This window comes from Lissotriton vulgaris, chromosome 9, assembly GCF_964263255.1.
Source record: "Lissotriton vulgaris chromosome 9, aLisVul1.2, whole genome shotgun sequence".
NCBI lineage: Eukaryota > Metazoa > Chordata > Amphibia > Caudata > Salamandridae > Lissotriton > Lissotriton vulgaris.
The window spans coordinates 630,972,810-630,992,458 of NC_141697.1; the positions used below are offsets into that span (position 1 = coordinate 630,972,810).

The 19,649-nt window shown below is 43.1% G+C and overlaps 1 protein-coding gene across 4 annotated transcripts in view; it reads left to right on the forward strand.

The window, feature by feature from the left end:
- LOC147691995 (cytochrome P450 2F3-like) overlaps window positions 1-19,649 on the forward strand; it is a 556,138-nt gene that overhangs the window by 387,612 nt on the left and 148,877 nt on the right. For all 4 annotated transcript variants that reach the window (XM_086938287.1, XM_086938286.1, XM_086938290.1 and 1 more), the window contains one exon: window positions 12,942-13,104. In XM_086938287.1, the coding sequence (XP_086794413.1) occupies window positions 12,942-13,104 (163 nt within the window). The remainder of the gene's footprint in view (window positions 1-12,941; window positions 13,105-19,649) is intronic.

Below are 19,649 nucleotides of genomic sequence, written 5' to 3' on the forward strand. Positions count from 1 at the left end.
GGACTGGTAGCCCGATGTGCCTTTGCTATGTCTCAAGATATGTGCTCAAGTGGATTTTGAGTAATTTAGGTTCCAAAAAATATATATATCTATAAGCGCGCAACGCGAGTTCGCGAGCGGAAAGCTGATTGGCTCTCGGGTGTCTATCAACACTCCAAACAGTCCGCAGCGGCCGCCATCTTGTGTCTCGGTAGGATCGAGACACAAGAGGTGGCAAAAACAAAGGGGGAAGTGACCATTTGCGCGGGGGGACTGCCCGGTACGCGCACCGGGGAGCGTACCATGGGGAAAAAAGAATGACAGATTTTTAAAAAAGTGTAGCATTTTTTTATAAAATGGAGGTACTTCTAAAAAGAACTGTTTTTTTTATTCTTTTTGTTGTTTTATATTTTTTTATTGTTTTTTGGAACATTTTGTACTTTTTTGGGCTTTTATGAACAATTTTATATTTTTGGGGGAATTTTTATGGGGACAAACAAAAAACAGGGAATTGTAAACGGCTCAACTGGAGCAAAAAAAATCAGGAAAAAATTATGGTTTGTTTTGGCACTTGTGGTTGTCACCAGCACGGTTGATGAGTTTAATACTTTGCTCACCATAGCAAATTGTCCTTCCACAAAATTTGCAAACTATTTTGAAATCTCCAAACTGGGTTTGGATGTTTGGGACCATCTCCCTTGTCTCTGGACCCGATGGAGAGGGTTGTTTACTTTGGGAGGTGCTGGGAGAAGATTGGGGAGGGTTTCGGGTCAGTTCTCTGACCTCTGCCGCAGCATAGTTGTTTGGGTGCCGGCGTTGCATGTGGCGAATCATGGTGTTGTTGCCAAGAGAATACGTTTTGGCAGGGTTCCCCCTGGAAAGTACAGTGCCACAGATCAGACAAGTAACCTTTGGCGCATTAACTTTCTTGAGGCCCCTTGGGATTTTAAAAAACTCCCAGACAATGTGCTCCTTTGGCTTATAGGTGGTAGTATCTTCAGGCAGGTACCGCCTCTCCTCCTCCTCCTCCTCCTCTTCTTCTTCTCCACCACTGTGGTGTTGTGGTGGTCCTTGTGGTGGTGGTGGTGGTGGTGGTGGTTGAGATGCTCCTGCTGCTGCTGCTACTGTAGCCATTTCTCAAGACAAATAGGTACAAATAGGTCTGCAAACAGGTCTTCCTGAGTCAAAGTAAAAAGTGAGAATGAGGAACAAAGGTGGGGGCTTTCATCATTTGGCAAACAAAACTGTCCTGAACCAATGAAAAGTGTTATTTTCAGGTCACATGACCCGACGCGCTTACGCTACGCGCCCTGGGGTGCTTACGTAGCGCGATCGTACGCGCTCGAGTGCTTCCGGGTGCGCTTACGCCGTGCGTATCACACGGAGGAGGCTACGCGATACGTCACGATGATGTTTTTGCTCGCGGCAATAGCGCAAACGGGACGCTCACCGGTACGCGCACAGGGGCACGCTGGAAGACTGCGCTTACCGGTTCGCTCACCGGTACGCGCACCGGGAGCGCTCCAGGGCAGCAAAATAAAAATACAAAAACATGAACAATATACATAAAAAAAATAGTATTACATAAATATACAATATAGGATTCATTATAAAAATAATAAATTTCATAGCTATAGAAATTTGCTAATAAAAAACCTTTGAAATGCACTGAAATAAACATAGGTTTCAGGCACTATATATAGCTAGGAATTAGCATTTACAAAACCTATGAAATTCACTGAAAAAACCATAGGTTTCACACCAGTTATAGTTAGCTGTAAATTTTACTGACATAAAACCATTGAAATTCCCACGTTATAGTTAGTTGGACTCACTATAACTTGCGCGCCTGCAATGCACTGCTGATGACGTCACATATTACATCACTCATGACATGGTCATGCATCCAACAGGCCTGAGACAACAGGGGTCCATATAGTGCCCCCTTTATTTCCTCACCGCCAGCATATTCATAGTGGGCTCACGGCCATGAAAATGCTACTCATATTATGCTTGGCAGTGGCACAGGGGCACCAGCAAGCATATTACGACCTCAAGACTGCCGCAACACCTCCGGGGATCACAGTTCCCCGGCAGTTGCAGTGGTCTCACAAATGGTCCGATTGCCGTAGTTGTAATAAGACAGGTGGACCACTGGTGCAATGGTTTCCGACAGCCACTACAGGTTCAGTGCTCCCAAGGACTGTCAAACACGTAATCAGGCCCTAAGGGATCCAGAGGTATGGGCTAAGAAAAAGTACTTATCATTTAAAAAACCACCACTCAGTGTCAATGCTTGTGGTAGATTGCATGCTCTGAAGTCAACTACGGCTTTTCTATTGTCCTACGCCAAGGTTATGACGAATTGGGTGTCATCAGCATAGGATACTGTTTTGACAACATGGCACTCAATTACTTCAGCAAGGAGGTGCATATAAAATTTATAGAAAGTTGGCCTCAGGACAGAGCCTTGTAGCACTCCCTGCCACAGAGTAGTATCTTGGAAGAATAGGGCTGCTGAAAAACCTGAAACATCTGAATTAAATAAAGTCCACAATCCAGCCCAAAACACAGCCCCCTACCCCGAGCTTCAAAAGCTGTTCTAATAACAGACCATGGGACATCATGTCAAAGGCGGCACTTAGGTCAAACATGACTAAGGCAGCGGTCTTGCCCTCATCAGCAGACAGATGCAGTGATTTTGAAGCAAATAAAAGGGCAGATTCTGTCCTGAAGACTGGGACTCATGTAGCAGTTCCTTCTCTTTCACAAAATTCACAGGCTGCTGGTTGATATATTTTTCGGCAATCTTAGAAAAGTAAGGTAGTAGAGATATATGTCTCAGATTCTCAGATTTGGATGTATCTAAAGAAGGTTTCTTTAAGAGGGGAACTACCATGGAGTGTTTCCAATCAAATGGAACACATCCAGCAGAGAAGGGCAAGTTTACTAAATTACAGAGCAAGGGGGCAATGACCTTCAGACCCCGTTCAAGTATAGCAGAAAAGCTGGATCGAGTGGATATCTAGATTTCACTTTAGAGAGTAAAAGGTGAGTCTCAGCCACCAATATAGTTTTTGGACAAAGGCAGCCTCCATATGGAGCGGATGGTATTTGCCCAGATAAAGGGAACTGGAAGTTCCTAGAACTCTCAGGAAAAGACACATAATGTCTATTTTCTATGGAATATAGAACGCAACCTGATCGCAGTAATCAGCAGAGGGAGAGATTGTAACAGAGACTCATTCTAACAAAGTCAATGACTTAACTTAAAAGCTCAGATTACCATCCAAAAATAAGTCGCCCACCGTCTACGTTCCGGCCTGTGTCCAGATCCGCAACCTAGCATTTGACAGTATTCCACACCGTGTGGGCATGCCACAGAGTAGAATGCTTGGGGCATATGGGGCAGTAATTTTTGCATATTCCAGAGCCTGTTTCCAATAATGCATTGCAATATGCAGGAGAAAGGGGAGATCTTGCATCCAGTCAGCTCCGGGGCATAGTAATGCCTGCAGTGTTCTGAGCTACAGACGTTTAGGGGAGTAACCTATTTCAAATAGATTGTGGCCGGCCAACCAGTATGCTGGCCATTGCAGTTGTCCGACAATGCAATACGCCTTAAAATCAGGGGCCCCCATACCGCCCGGAGCGCTCGGAAGCTGCATTTTGACCAAGGCTAATCTATGCCTGCCCATTCCCCAAAGCAAGTACGACAATAAAGTATCAAGGGGCATATGTATAAAAAAAAATGTTATTCGCAAACGCTGCGATTTGAAAAAAACACAGTGTTTGCAAAAAAAAAAATCGCTAAACGCGATGTATGAGCTTTTTTCTCAGTGCAAATTTTAAGGAATCCCAAAATTTGCGATTCCTTAATTTTGCGTAAGCATTTAAGGAATCGCAACTTCAAGTTGGTGGTAATTCGCGATTTCTTTCAAAAATTCACTTTTTGGCATTTTTCAAGGTGCCATGTGGCGCACATACATGCCCTTAGGGCATATATGTGCACCATATGTGCACACATGCTCATTTTGGGGGTGCATCAGGGTGTCCTTATGACACCCTTGAAATTATTCTCAATTTGCCATTAGCAAATTACGAATTGCAAATTGAGAATGACTTCCCATTAATTCCTTTGGGGCTCCAGGCCCATAGCATAGTATGCTTGTTTCCGGTCCAGGGAAGTCATGGCTTGGCAGTTCGGGCTGGACTGTTCCCATGAGGCACAGGTTCAGACTGATTTGCATATGGCCATGTCTGAACTGGGATGGCTGAGTGAGCTAAAGAATGGTGATGGATTAAACCCAGATCAGGTGACTGGGGGTGAGTGTTTGATTTGCTCAAATGCTCTGTCTATCATCCCCTTTTGTATCGCTTTGTTCGCCCTAAGTTGGCAGGGTATGCTCAGACGTGAGTCCCTTGCTCACTTGGCCACTAGATTCAAAATAGCCTGGCTGATGAGGATTATGAATCCAAAACTGGTCCCAGGATGCTTGTTTCTGGTCCAGGGAAGACATGGCTTGGCAGTTCGGGCTTGACTGTTCCCATGAGGCACAGGGTCAGACTGATTTGCATATGGCCATGTCTGAACTGGGTTGGCTGAGTGAGCTAAAGAATGGTGATGGATTAAACCCAGATCTGGTGACTGGGGGTGAGTGTTTGATTTGCTCAAACGCTCCGTCCATCATACCCTTTTCTATCGCTTTGTTCGCCCTAAGTTGGCAGGGTACGCTCAGACGTGAGTTCTGGCTCACTTGGCCACTGGATTCAAGATAGCCTGACTGATGAGGATTATGAATCCGAAACCGGTCTCAGGATGCTTGTTTCCGGTCCAGGGAAGACATGGCTTGACCGTTCAGGCTGGACTGTTCCCATGAGGCACAGGGTCAGACTGATTTGCATATGGCCATGTCTGAACTGGGGTGGCTGAGTGTGCTAAAGAATGGTGATGGATTAAACCCAGATCAGGTGACTGCGGGTGAGTGTTTGATTCGCTCAAACGCTCCATCCATCAACCCCTTTCGTACCGCTTTGTTCGCCCTAAGTTGGCAGGGTATGCTCTGACGTGAGTCCCTTGCTCACTTGGCCACTGGATTTAAGATAGCCTGGCTGATGCGGATTATGAATCCGAAACCGTTCCCAGGATGCTTGTTTCCAGTCCAGGGAAGACATAGCTTGGCAGTTCGGGCTGGACTGTTCCCATGAGGCATAGGGTCAGACTGATTTGCATATGGCCATGTCTGAACTGGGGTGGCTGAGTGAGCTGAAGAATGGTGATGGATTAAACCCAGATCAGGTGACTGCGGGTGAGTGTTTGATTTGCTCAAACGCTCCATCCATCATCCCCTTTCGTACCGCTTTGTTCGCCCTAAGTTGGCAGGGTATGCTCTGACGTGAGTCCCTTGCTCACTTGGCCACTGGATTCAAGATAGCCTGGCTGATGAGGATTATGAATCTGAAACCGTTCCCAGGATGCTTGTTTCCAGTCCAGGGAAGACATGGCTTGGCAGTTCGGGCTGGACTGTTCCCATGAGGCACAGGGTCAGACTGATTTGCATATGGCCATGTCTGAACTGGGGTGGCTGAGTGAGATAAAGAATGGTGATGGATTAAACCCAGATCAGGTGACCCAGATGGGTGAGTGTTTCATTTGCTCAACGCTCCGTTCATCATCCCCTTTTGTATCGCTTTGTTCGCCCAAAGTTGGCAGGGTATGCTCAGACGTGAGTCCCCTGCTCACTTGGCCACTGGATTCAAGATAGACTGGCTGATGAGGATTATGAATCCGAAACCGGTCCCAGGATGCTTGTTTCCTGTCCAGGGAAGACATGGCTTGGCAGTTCGGGCAGGACTGTTCCCATGAGGCACAGGGTCAGACTGATTTGCATATGGCCATGTCTGAACTGGGGTGATTGAGTGAGCTAAAGAATGGTGATGGATTAAACCCAGATCAGGTGACTGGGGGTGAGTGTTTGATTTGCTCAACGCTCCGTCCATCATCCCCTTTTGTATAGGAGTCTGGGCAACATAACCATTTTAGACACTACTAGACAGCCTGCTATCATTAATGGCAAAGTAGTCCAGAACGATACCTGAGAGTGGAGGGAATTAATAGCTCTAACCACGTTCCCATCTATGGTGTCTGTACTGGTCCTGTAGTTGTGTATTACAAGGTACTTGAAGGTCGTGGGCTCCAATTTGAACTGTAATTGGCCAAACTACAGATAGGGTCTATTATAATTGTCATAGAGGGAGTATGCCACAGACTTTGAGGCATTAAGATATCAACCGGATATTTCCCCAAACTGTGAAAATACGGTAGCTATGGGTTGCATGTCCATAGTTAGATCTTTAAAATATAGAAGCATGTCGTCAGTGAAAAGTGATACGGAGTGGATTGTTGCACCTGTTGGGATGCCATTTGGGGCCATAGTACGACACAGATCTTGCGCTAGGGGCTCCAATGCTAATACAAACAATAAAGGTGACAGGGGGCACCCCTGACGTGTTCCGCAGTGCACATGATCTGCAGGTGAAATGGTTGCACCCGTCTTAGCACGGGCTGCATCTCAAAATGCGATGCAGCGCGCACAACGACATTCGTTTTATTTATTTAATTCTTTATTTACCTCTGTTCATCCATATTCCGGTGTTTACTACCCCTCCACCATGCCCCTCACCCGCCCCACCTCACCATCCCACAGAACTCCCTCCACGGGCCACTACTGAATGGCATGCGATGTAGTGACATGTGTTGTAATGGCATGCGTTGTAATGGCATGCGATGTAAAGGCAGTTGCGTTGTACCAGTTGCGTTGTAAAAGCAGTACCATGCAATGACTGTGTCGTAATGGATGTTTCCTGTTTATTATAGTTGTATTCTGTGTACAATTACACTGTACAAGACTCTTCATGCCTACAAACTTATTGATTATATGAACCTGGGCATTGTTATATGTCAACCATATGCTAAGTGTTTTTTCCTTTTAATTTAGTCTAAGGCTCAGATTCACAAAACGGTTACACAACACAGCATTGCTTGACAGAGATATGGTGCTCTCCTCCCCTCTAAAATGTGCCACGTGGGAATTTCATTGCCACTTGATAGATAGATATTTTTCTGTCCATGACAGTGATATTAGAATAGGAACGGAAAATCAGGGCTCATGTACTGTATGAAAATTGCGAAACTGACGCAGCAGTACAAACATGGCCAAGAACCCACCAATTGTTTTGTGGCTTGTGGATTTTGCCATGTCTAACAAAGTGAGTTGTCAATCAGGATATACTATACAGAAATATGGTCTGTCCTCAGCAGTATGATCTAAATATATATAATATTACCCCATTGAGTGTGGATTTTCTATTATTGACTCCAAAGAAGAAATCTCACAATATTTATATCAGATGAGATACACAATGAAAGTTCAGCCTTTCGTTACGAAGAAAAATGCTATTATTAACATAGATCATTCTAACCCTCAATTTAGCTCTTGTTTGAGAATCCAAAACGCATCAGCGAGACTCATATTAGACATCCCCCGCCAAGATCACATCACCGGACACCTAAAAAACGTCCACTGGCTTCCCGTCAACAAAAGAATTACATTCCGCCTTCTCACCCACGCACACAAGGCCCTCTACAATCTAGGACCCGAATGCCTCAACACTCGACTGTCCTTGTACAAACCCACCCGCCAACTAAGATCGTCCAATCAAGCCCTCGCGGCTGTCCCGCGCATCAGAAAATCCACCATGGGTGGCAGATCCTTCTCCTTCCTTGCCGCCAAGACCTGGAACTCACTCCCCACCCACCTCCGCCTCACTCAAAACCACATCTCCTTCAGAAAAGAACTTAAAACCTGGCTATTCGACAAATAATGAACCACATCCCCAAGCGCCTTGAGACCCTCTGGGTGTGCAGTGCGCTATACAAATGCCCGAACTTGAACTTGAACTTGAACTATAATAATCAAAACAGACAGAAATGTTACTAAGTCTTTGTCAGTGCTAACTCATGGCTGCTAGAATTGTTTTTTGAAGGATGAAAGAAATCTAATATCAAAATGTGCAGAAATATTCAGGGGCATATGTACATGCCGCTATCGCCACCACAACGTCACTTTTATTGAAGTTGTGGTGGTGATAGGGGCTTATCCTTATTTACAAGGCAATGTAGCTGCCTTCTAAATAAGGCCCCCTTTCACGCTATTGTGAGCGTGAAAGGGGTGGGTGCCCATCGCGCTTTTGTTTGCGTTAAAGGCGGTGGGCAATTGGTGTTGCGGTGGGTGTTCCACCACAATACCCATTGTTTTTGATGCTGCCCCCTTTGTACAAGGGCAGCATACAAAGTAGCCAGCACCAAAATTGAAACCAGGTAAAACCTGGTCTTAAGTTGACAAAACAAGGAGAAATGCGTTATTTCTCCTCGTTTTTGCTTTTTCAATGTGTGCTACCTGTGCATCACACATGGAAAAAACAAAATGCCATGGACATAAACATGTACATAAAAAATTTTGTTTTATCTCTACTGATGAAGGATATAATCCAGAAACGCATGTGTCTAGAGATTAACTGCACTAACCTGCACCAACTTTGGTGAAACACTGCAAAATTTCAAGTAAGCATTTAAATTGAACTGAATTTACTTGGATGCAAAGGGGTGAACTGGGCTGGCAGGTGAAGCAGTGTGCTCCCATCCCCCTTATGTATATAAACAATCTTAAAAACAAAATGCCATTTTGTGACTTTTATGTGGGCTGCATTAAGCAGCACACATGAAAGTGACAAAAAGGCCTTCTAGGATTGTTTATGCGCAGAAAGGGACACCTTCCTACACAATAACACTCCTCCCCTGCACGCAGACACCCTTGCACTATGGTGCAAGGGTGCCTGCACTGGCGCTAGACTGCTAAGTGTAGCACCATCGCAGGGGGAACCCAAGGTTGCACTATATTGTTGTAAATATGGTGCAGCCTTGCTTTTCAGAAGTGGTGGAGTGAGGCGTTAAGCTAATGCCTCACTCGCCACTTCTATTATACATATCCCCCTCAGTTTCTGTAGTTGGAGAATTATTTTCCAGATGATTTAAATGTATGCTTTTCAGGAGGAATTTGGAAAAATTTTACATTAACAAAATATTGGTGGCCATGTGGTATTATTGTAATTTATCAACACATTTCCTTAAGACATACTACATTTATTTTATAATGTGTATTTATTTTGTTGAACCGTTATTTTATTCTTATCTATTTTTTCACTTTTTATATGGTGCTCAAGTTTATTTATAATCTCAAGTTTTTTAAATTAGTTACTGGGTCATGTTTGTCTGTCATCACTGGCCTTCTCTCTCAAAAGCACACTTAGCAGAGTGGCTTATTTTTACCCGGGTTTGTGGAATTATATGTTTTCAAGAAACTTGGGCTGTTGCACCTATACATCTAAGTGGTTATAAAACATACCATTCTCCCACAATACCATCATCATCGGGACGTGCAAAAGGGGGCCTAGCAGTATACATTACAAACTTAATTCAAGTCCGGGAAAAATAGAGATTAATTATAATTGACATAAATAAAACGGATCTCCTTGTGTTAGTTCATTTTTATAATAATCTAACCCAGCTCCACCTGATTGCTACATTAAAGGAAATCCGTAAGTTTCTTTTGGATTTTAATACTCAGCACCAAGGAAAGAACCCTAATATTATCTGGGGAGGTGACTTTAATTTTACACTTTGTCCAAAACATAAAAATATCACTTGTGGCCTCTTAGATGAGAATGACATAAGTATTACCCATTTTAATCACTCCTAAAGTGGGGCCTGTCTAAATGAAACAAGTATGAGCCTTCAACTAACTATGGCTAATGAATTAATATCCCCTACAGACCCGCTGTCACCAACCTTTAATGGTAAAGGTGCTTTTAGCTGTATAGACTTTATTTTCTTAACTCCTTGGACGCTCATGACGAGCTCAGCTCGTCATGGTGTACACCTCCATACACTCATGACGAGCTGAGCTCGTCATGAACAATGGGAATGAAGCAAAGTCAGCACAGGAGGAAAATAACACTAGCATCGATGTGGTTAACTGGGACGTCTTCTTCTCTTATTTTGAATTTTACCACCCATGATTGTGCATTTAACGATCATTTCCGCATATCAGTCATCCTTTCCCTCCTGACAATAGGAAGAAGATACAAACAGAGTAACCTCTACGGGGAGGAAAACTTACTAATGGCCAGATTGAATGGTTATGCATTGCAGTGGGCAAAGGTCGATCCGGTAGAGGTTACAGTAAAAGTAGTGAAGAGCTCTATGAGAGAAATAACTACTTGTTTGGCAGATCAATCTTCCCCACAGGAGATTATTGATAATTTCTTACTACTGACTGACTCCATAAAACGTGTATTAATTTTAAAATCGAAAGGAGTAAAAAATACCCAGTATGGATGGTTTAACTCTACCTGCACTAAAGCCTACTCAAATTTAAAAAGGGCTGTTAATGCTCCGACTAGAGATAGAAAACAGATTGCTAAATTTAGAAAAATGTATCATAAAGCTATACGACTAAGAAAGTCGGAACTAAAAGAGGAACTTTGGGCAGACTTACACAAATCCTCCCGATTAAAAGACAGTGCCGCTTTTTGGAAAGTGATAAATACCCCATTTCTGACAGGTCCTAGTGACTCAAATAAAATGGAGGTCACAATAGATGAACCGTCATGGAATGCTCATTTTTCAAAAATGTTTGGGATTGTGGATATCCCGTCTGTTGAATTTATTTTTTCAGGGACAAACCCAAGCATTAATAGCCTGCCCCCTTTTCCTCTCGCCCTGGAATTTACTTTAAAAGAAGTCAAGTATGCACTAAGAGCCAGTAAAGGGGGGAAAGCCCCAGGCCCCGACGGGGTCCCGGTTGACTTCTTTAAACTTAACACAGATCTCTGGGCCCCAATATTATTTAGGGTTTTAGAAGCAACTTATAAAATTGGCCTGTTGATCTCGTGGTCAAAATCAATTTTGGTACCAATATTCAAAAAGGGTGACCGTCAAAATCCAACCTGTTATCGCCCTATTTCCCAACTGGATACTTTTGGAAAAACTGTGGGGCGTATCATTTTAGAACGACTACAGTCTTGGTCCAACGAAAACAAGATTATATCCGACATTCAGTACGGATTTAGGGAAGGCATGAGTACCGTGTCCCTGCTCAAAGGTAAATACGTGGATGCAAAAGGGGGAAATCTTCATTTGGCCTACGTTGATTTTACCACTGCGTTCGACTGCGTGCGCCATTCAAAGCTATGGATTATTTTGGAAGAACTGGGAGCTGACCTAATGCTGGTTAAATTTTTGCGGGAGATGTACTCGAATGCCACAGCACGAGTTAGATTTGGCACGGGTGGTGAGCTGACAGCTCTGCTTACAGTTGGGCGAAGAGTCAGACAAGGTTGTGTATTGGCCCCCTTCTTTTTCATTTTGTACACCGATGGCTTAGAAGAAGCCATGTTGGAGGGGGCCAAGGACCTACCCTCAATTCAACATCGTCAGATCCCCGCTCTCCTCTACGCGGATGACGCGGTGATTATTCCCTGCACTCCTATTGAACTCCAGCGCTCACTGTCCCGATATAATTTATTTATGTCAAAACTAGATCTGAAAATTAACGTTAAGAAAACCTTCATCATGAATTGTGGCCATAAAAGAAGTAAAAGCTGAGCAATTTATCTTGACAATACTAGTATAGAGCACTCCCCAACTTATCCGTACCTTGGAATCCTAATAGATGAGAAGGGCACTTGGAAAAAATCCATTGAGGCAACAAAATTGCAGTTTTTAAAATCAACTATGGCCCTGGTAAAATTCACACAGAGATTGGGAAAAAGAGCGCCTGAAGAGCTGATACATATTTATAAAGCTAAATGTATTGGTACTGCTATATATGGAGCAGGGGTGTGGGGGTATGCCCTTGTGGAAACCCTCCAAAAAATAGAAAATAGTTTTCTAAGGTGTTTGCTAAGGGTTCTTCTACATTCGGATGCCATTTAGAGTTGGGCTTGCCTTATATTACTGACATCATAAGGGCTGAGCTCATACTCTTATGGCATCATCTCTGGACATCGGATAAACTTGCACTCACCCAGAGCATTGTAAAGGATTGTCTCCAGCTAGAAAACAATAATAAGATTGTCTGGCTTAGATATATCAAAGGGTTCCTCTATGATATGGGCCTAGAGAAATTATATCTTACTCCCCAACAAATGCTTTCAATCTCTAGGAAGACATTGAAAAATATGTGCTTAACTCATCTAGTGGAAATCTGTTTGACAATGGAAGCCAGCAAATCTTCGGTTCAGCATGTCCTTATGATACAATCTACCATGCTGATCCAGCCTTATCTAACCTGGAACCGAAGTAATTATGGCCGATTTTTGTTAACCAGGTTTAAGCTAAATACTATATTTCAGCTATTCACATTCCCTAACATTAATGACTGGTCACATCTGCTCCCTTGTTGCCCCAGTGATGGTGCTTCTTCTCAATCTACTATACACTTGGTTCTTTTCTGCAAATTTTACCTAGAGCCTAGAAAGAGGTACATCTGTCCATTTTAAAAAAACCTTGGATTACGTCAATGTCGCCCTGCCTTATTGGTTCTCCAACTTCTTGAAACAGACTATTTAGCATTAAATGTTGCCAGATTTTTTAAATTTTGTATCCGACATAGAAAGAATTTATAGGTGAACCTTGGTGTTTTTATCTTTTCCTCTTTTAATATGAACAATTTCCATTTTAATCAAACAGTATTCTAATTGTTTAACCAGTGTACTTTTTCTTAATACAAATGTGGTAATATTTTATGTATGTACTTTTATGGTTTTCTAAAATTTGAAACCGAATAAAGTTATTACTGACTGACTGCCATCACTGTTACTGACTATTATGTTTTTTACAGCTCCATAAAAAGTATGGTCCAGTCTATACAATTTACTTGGGAAACAAGCCAAGTTTGGTGATCTGTGGTTATGATGCAATGAAGGAGGCTCTGATAGATCAAGCAGATGACTTTGCTGACAGGGGAGACTACCCTGTGTTCCTCAGCTTCACAAAAGGGCATGGTAAGTTCAGTAACTGATCATTGTTCCTTAATGGACACTCCCAGTAAGACTAATAAAGTAAGTCATTCGCCTTGATTTGAGTAGCAATGAAAAATCTTTTCATTTTTGGCAGAAATGTTATATTAGGCGATAAATGCAATGGCTGAATTGCCACATCCTTACTATCCTTATAACAGTGAAAACTGGATTCTTCTCCTTGTAGCACTTCTTTGTGAAATTGCAGGTTTTTTCACTTACCATTCAAGCTTTAAGCAAACCAGCTTTAGTAGACATCTGAGGTCTCAATATGTATTGCCAAAAAATTGAGTTTTTTTAATCAGGTGTTTGGATCAGAAAATATAATTTTAAAAGAAATCTACATTTGCGTACTGGGAATGTCATAGAGTAACAACGAACCTCAAGAATTTTAGATTCAGTCAAACTAGGAGTACCCTATTAAGTTTTTTTAAATTCATATATGGCTACTTAACTCCCTGACCTGATTAAGTAGGAGCAATTATTGACCGTAATTACTTATTGGATGTTTCATTATTCCAAACCAAAGATTTCCATGAGTCCTTACCCTGGAATCAGCAGCACTCTTGACCGAAAATAGGAAGATAGCTCCTTAGAGAGCTAGAAACTTAAAGGTGGCCCTTTCGTTTTAAGAGAACCAAAATCCACTCAGCTATCAACAAAACCAAGCTCAAACAATACACTGTAGGAGTACAATTACTTCAATATAATATCCCTCTTCACTTGCTTCACTTCATCAATATCACTGAAATCTTAAGCTGTGAGACTGGACAGACTGCTTTAGTAGCAGAGACATCAACGGGAAATATTATAAGCCTCTTTCTAGTATGGGAGGGATCTGTGACTTCAGCAGAAGAGTTTGTAGCATTTTTAAATCTTAACAACTTGAATTTGAATTTCACTGCAGATATTAATGTATCCACAGTGAATTATCTGGACCTGAAAGTTAACTTGAATGGTGAGACAATTGAGACTGAACTGTTCAGAAAAACAACAGCTGGCAACTCGGTTTTACATGCCGGAAGCAGCCATCCCCCGACCCTAGTTAAAAGTATCCCTTACGGAGAACTTCTTAGGATCAAGAGAAATTGCTCCAAAGAGACAGACTTTGCAAAAGCAGCAAAAGAAAGCATTGGTAGATTCCAAGCTAGAGGATATGACAATATCCTTCTAGAAAATACCCTGAGAAGAGTGGAACGAATCCCTCGAAACCAACTCCTAAAAGAACAAACTAGGAAATCAGAACCAAATAAAAATGATGGAAAATTCAGGTTAATAACTACCTTCTCAGAAGATTCCAATCATCTGAGAACTATCCTAAAGAGGAGTTGGCATATCCTAAAAACGGATCAGGTTATCGGAAAAGAGATTCCAACTTTTCCCCTAATCACTTTCAGGAAAGGAAGATCCATCAGGGACAAAATTGCACATAGTCACTTACCTGAAAAAATCACAGTGACAGGCAGAATTAAAGATATGCCGGGTTTTTACCCTTGCGGCAAATGCAAAGCCTGCGAGAAGAGCAAGAAAAGAACAACTTTTGAAATACCAGGGTCAGGACACAGTAAGAAAATATCTAAGTTTCTCACTTGCAACACCACATACGTTGTTTACTGCCTATTGTGCCCATGTGGATTGAAGTACATAGGCAGCACAGTGAAAAATGTCAAGTTACGTGTATTGGAGCACCAACGTGCAATTATGAATAAGGATTTTAACTATCCCGTAGCGAAACACTTTGCCCTTAAGCACAACAGCAATAGGGAACTCTTACAATTTTTTGCGCTAGATCACATACCAGTAGACCCAAGGGGTGGAGATAGGCTGCGGAAATTAAGAAGGCTAGAATCCCGCTACATAATTGACCTTCAAACAAAGGCCCCCCTGGGACTTAATAGGAATGAAGAATTGTCCTCCCACTTGGGTAAAGCTTAAACTCTGTAAATAACGAGATCCATTATACCCCGTGAGCAATGCCGATCCACGGCTGAATAACTCACACCACACAACAAAGGCAAATATACTTCATACATGTATGCAAGAATGTCGGTAAATTACAAAATATAAAGTGCCTAAATTATTGAAATGTAATTTACAATGCCTTTATGATTGTGATTTCTGAAATGTTAAAGTAAAAAGTAATTTACTATGTAAACATCGTCTCTCACGGAGGTAAAACGTCAGTCCTCTTTCTATGTGCATGCAAAAACGTGATGATAATTTCTTAAACACGCTTCCTTCCGTGTCAATGGTAGACACTGACGAAGGAATACCGAAACGCGTTTGTCTGCTGAGCGATTAAAAACATACTGAACACTTTCCCTGTGAGTGCCGTAATTTCTTTCCATGGGATGCGAAAGAAACCTGGAGCTGTGATATATATATATATATATATATATATATATATATATATATATATATATATATATCTCACGTTCCCCCAATCCGACTTTCAGGAGGGCCAGTTCCATGAGTAACACTCTGGTGTCCAGTAGTCCTGAAATTAAATCCTCCCCAGACTGGTTGATGAAAAGTAAGGGTTTCATCAAGTGTGCTACATGTAAAGCATGCAGACAGGGTGTAAACAAAACTGAATATCAGAGCCCCTTTCACAGTACACCGAAGAAAATTGATAAAAAACTCACGTGCAAGACCGAATATGCAATATATGTATTGGAGTGCCCCTGCGGATTGAAATATGTAGGGAGCACTAGACCCCAGTGTCATAAGAGAGTTCTACAACATCTTCGGGCTATTAAAAACGGGGACGAGTCATACCCTGTGGCTCGCCATTTTTCAGCAGTACATGCAAAGAACTCTGATCTGTTGAAATATTATATAGTGGACTGCATTCCCCCCTTGAGGCGCTGTGGTGACAGAAATGCTAGATTAAGAAGATTAGAAACGAAATACATTCGTGAGATGGACACTAAGAGTCCGAATGGTTTGAACTCTACGGAAGATTTTTATACGTTTTTATAATCTATATCTGAGGTTTATGGTGTTTTTTAAATCTGTATATATCTTCCTGAGTCCATCTACAATGAATAAGTCTTTATGCCGCACACAAAAAGAATCATTTTTAAGTATTTTATACTCTCACTATTTTTCACTTGGTAAATTTTGGTTTTAGGGTGTGAACACACTGTTTTGACTAACATTTTGTTGGTGGATGATTTGGAGTATGCCCACCCGGGCTATATTGATGAGTATTAACTATAATGTTCCTGTATGAGTTAGTGGCCAAAAAAAACTCTCCTTATGTGCCGGTCACGGATGTAACTTAAGACTCCGTGTTGAATACACTCATTATTGATGCAGCCATAGAGGAATTTTTCAGCATAGATTTTTAAATCAAGCATATATTTTAGAAAGTTCCTCTTATTCAGTTGATTTTAATAATGGAATGGATTTTTTAATGAATAATGAATATAATTATTTATTGATTTTTCTTACCCGGTTTTGTAAATATTTATTGTGAATGTTTACTATGATTGCAATTTGCACATGAACTTGGCACGTTTGCACTTTTGTATGTACTGTAATTAACAGCCAGATTTTGCACAGGAGGTTTTACAAAGAATGTAAGCCAATATGCACTGTATTTTACAGTTATGAAGGCATTCATGCAAGAACTGAGTCTTTCATCCATATTCATTATGTCTGAAACTGCACTGTCACTTTAAAAGGTGTTGATCTGCCCATGTGATGTGTCATGTGATCAAGGTCCGAGAGGGACCGAAACGCGTCATGGCGGTGGTGTTGGGCGAGTAACAGAAAAATAAAGAAATATTTAGCACGATTTGGGTCTGCATTGTCTCTTGGGAGAAACGATTCCTGTGTGCTAGAGGCGAAAATCAGGACATATATATATATCTATATATATATATCTATATATATATATATACTGTAGTATTCCTAGTTAGAATATGTTTCCTGCACATGCCTTTGGAATGTTATTGATTCTTTGGGGTGAACGTTCTGGGAGTGGGAGTTGGGCAGAAGGAGTTTACATCTCTGACATTGTGGTTGTATAAGCTGTCTGTTCTGAATAAACTTCTCTACTCTCATGAACCTGACTACTGGAATACTTCATATACCTACTGATTTACATTTATACATCTTCTTTCCCACAAAAAGAGAAGAAAATGAGCTATAATTCCTTGACATGACTACAATCCCTGTTGTCATACTGTCATCATGTTGAATCAGTATCAAACATGGAAAGAGACTGCAAAGGTAGTTACTACTGGAAAATGAATTGCCATATTTAGATTAATACATTGCACTTATAAATGTAACAGCAGTACATGAGATCTCACTCATGTGCCACAAATCACCCACTAACTAGCTCCATCAGCCAATACTGACGGTACAGAGATGTAGACCCGGTCAATAGAGAGTTGCATGCTAAACAGTCAATTCAGGCATTTAAACTAAATGACTGAGCTCTTTGATTAGACATGCCTAACATATTAAATAGAAGATACATGAAGAGCAGATACTCAGAGCAATGAAAGTCAATTTATAATTATTTAAAGTTGAGCAGCATCTCATAAACTCAATACCTCTAATGAAATTCTGGCTCACAATGATCTAACTGCTGTAGTCTCTTTCCATCCTTCAGGATATGGAAATTCATCCACAAACCTAGATTTCTTAAGCTACTTTGTGCTTTATTTTGAAATAACAAAGTTCTGAGCAGGGAAGTATTTATACTTCACCAAAAATGTATGCTTTAGAATATTCTATTCTTAAAAGCTTAAATTCCTCTCTTTCATGACTACATTCAGGAGGATCAGCAGCAATGTTGTTCCTACTGTAGTGCCCCAGAGTCAGTTAGCATTCTAGTGCTAACAATGTAATTACACTAAACACCCTCCCACCACTGATGTCACTGGTCAAATGTCACAGCTCTAATAAAAGAGGCCGAGCGCACATGCTCGTGGCCAGTTGCACCCTGTAACCAGTGTGTCCTGTTGTCCAGTTATTTCCAGCATGAGGGCCTAGGGCCCGACCCTACAATGGCGACAAGGGTTAGCTGTGCCCACGCGTGCCAGCTAAAAGAAAACATGAGAAAAAGGGGGAGAGAGAGAGCTGCCAGCAGCGAAGGCACACCCCCATAGAAAAGATCCGGCCGCCGAGAGGCCCACAGGGAGTGTGACGAGCCCCGGGCCTGGATGGTAATGAGAAGGTGATCGGGAGCCCACCCCGCACCTCTCAGGCCTCCCGTGAACGACTGACCGCCCTGCCGTGGCGGTGCCCCGAGGGCGAAGAGCGAACCAACCGGAGCCCACCCACGTCGGCCGAGAGAGAGTGACCCTCACCGTGGAAGACGAGCAGAGCGGAACCCACCCGCTTCGCATGCGAGGTCTGCCGGACCGTAGGTGAGCCCATGTGGGGGAGGAAGCAATCCCCAAGCGATAAGGCCAGCGGGAGTCCACCCTGTTTAAATGGCCGACAGAACACTGCCCACGGGAGTGAGTGAACCAAGCGGAGCCCACCCGCACAGAGAAGGTCTGCCCCGTCAAGGAGCGAGCACAGCCACAGCCCCCCCTTCCTTTCGTGGGCACAGCTGAGTGAGGCTGCCGCGGTGGAAGAGGGGGTGGGAAGAGAGCGAAAAAGCAGGTTTGGGCACCAGCGCCGACTCTCCCCCGCCCAGCGCAGCGTGCAAACTGAGAGACTGCTGCGGTCGTGGAGAGAACGAGAGAGCACAAACAGCGCACCAATACAAGCCCCGCAGCGTGTGCAAAGCTGCCGGCTGTATATGCACCGAGCGGAGCCCACCCGCAGTGAAAGAGCGCGGCGTTGACCCCCCCCCTGAACAGCCTGCGGCATGGAAAGGCCTGCTGAGTGAGGAAGACGGAGCCAGGAGGCCGGTGAGCGCGCAAAGCGAGATTGAAGTGTGCGCATGCAAACGCCCTACCGAATGACACCCAGAGGCCAGCATCAGTGCAGAGGAGCATAGGGGTGAGAGCAGCGAAGAGCGCACACCATCCGTGCCGACACCCCCCCTCCCCCCGCGCAGCGCGTGAGCTCGAGAGGCTGCTGCGGGGGGAGGGGATAAAAGGAGAGAAAAAAAAAGAAAAAACAAGCACAGAGCACTGAGGGTGGGGCGAGCCCCCTGCACGTCATGAGAGTAACTTCAACAATAAAGGACTCACCGCTAAGGGAGAGGCGGTTCTATGGCAGCGCAGCCGCCTGGAGATGTGCCAGCTCGAGAAGAAAACATGTGAGGAAATCAGGAGTCCGAGGACGGGCCTGAATGAGCCCGGTGTACGGGCCGCTCAGAAGTGAAAGCACCAAACCGGCAATAGAATGAAAAGCTGACGAGGCTACTGAAGTTTTCGATGGTAGTGCGACCACTGCCATCTAGTGGACCTTTTCAGGACTGCAGCGAATGGAAACAAATAAGCCTGTGACAAGCCAAAGAAGTACTGCAGGAAGACAAGACAGGCTGGCAGCAGCATATGGATGGAAGGAAAGAGCGCCCGTGAGTAGGAAGGACCTACTTGACAGAGACAAGCCCG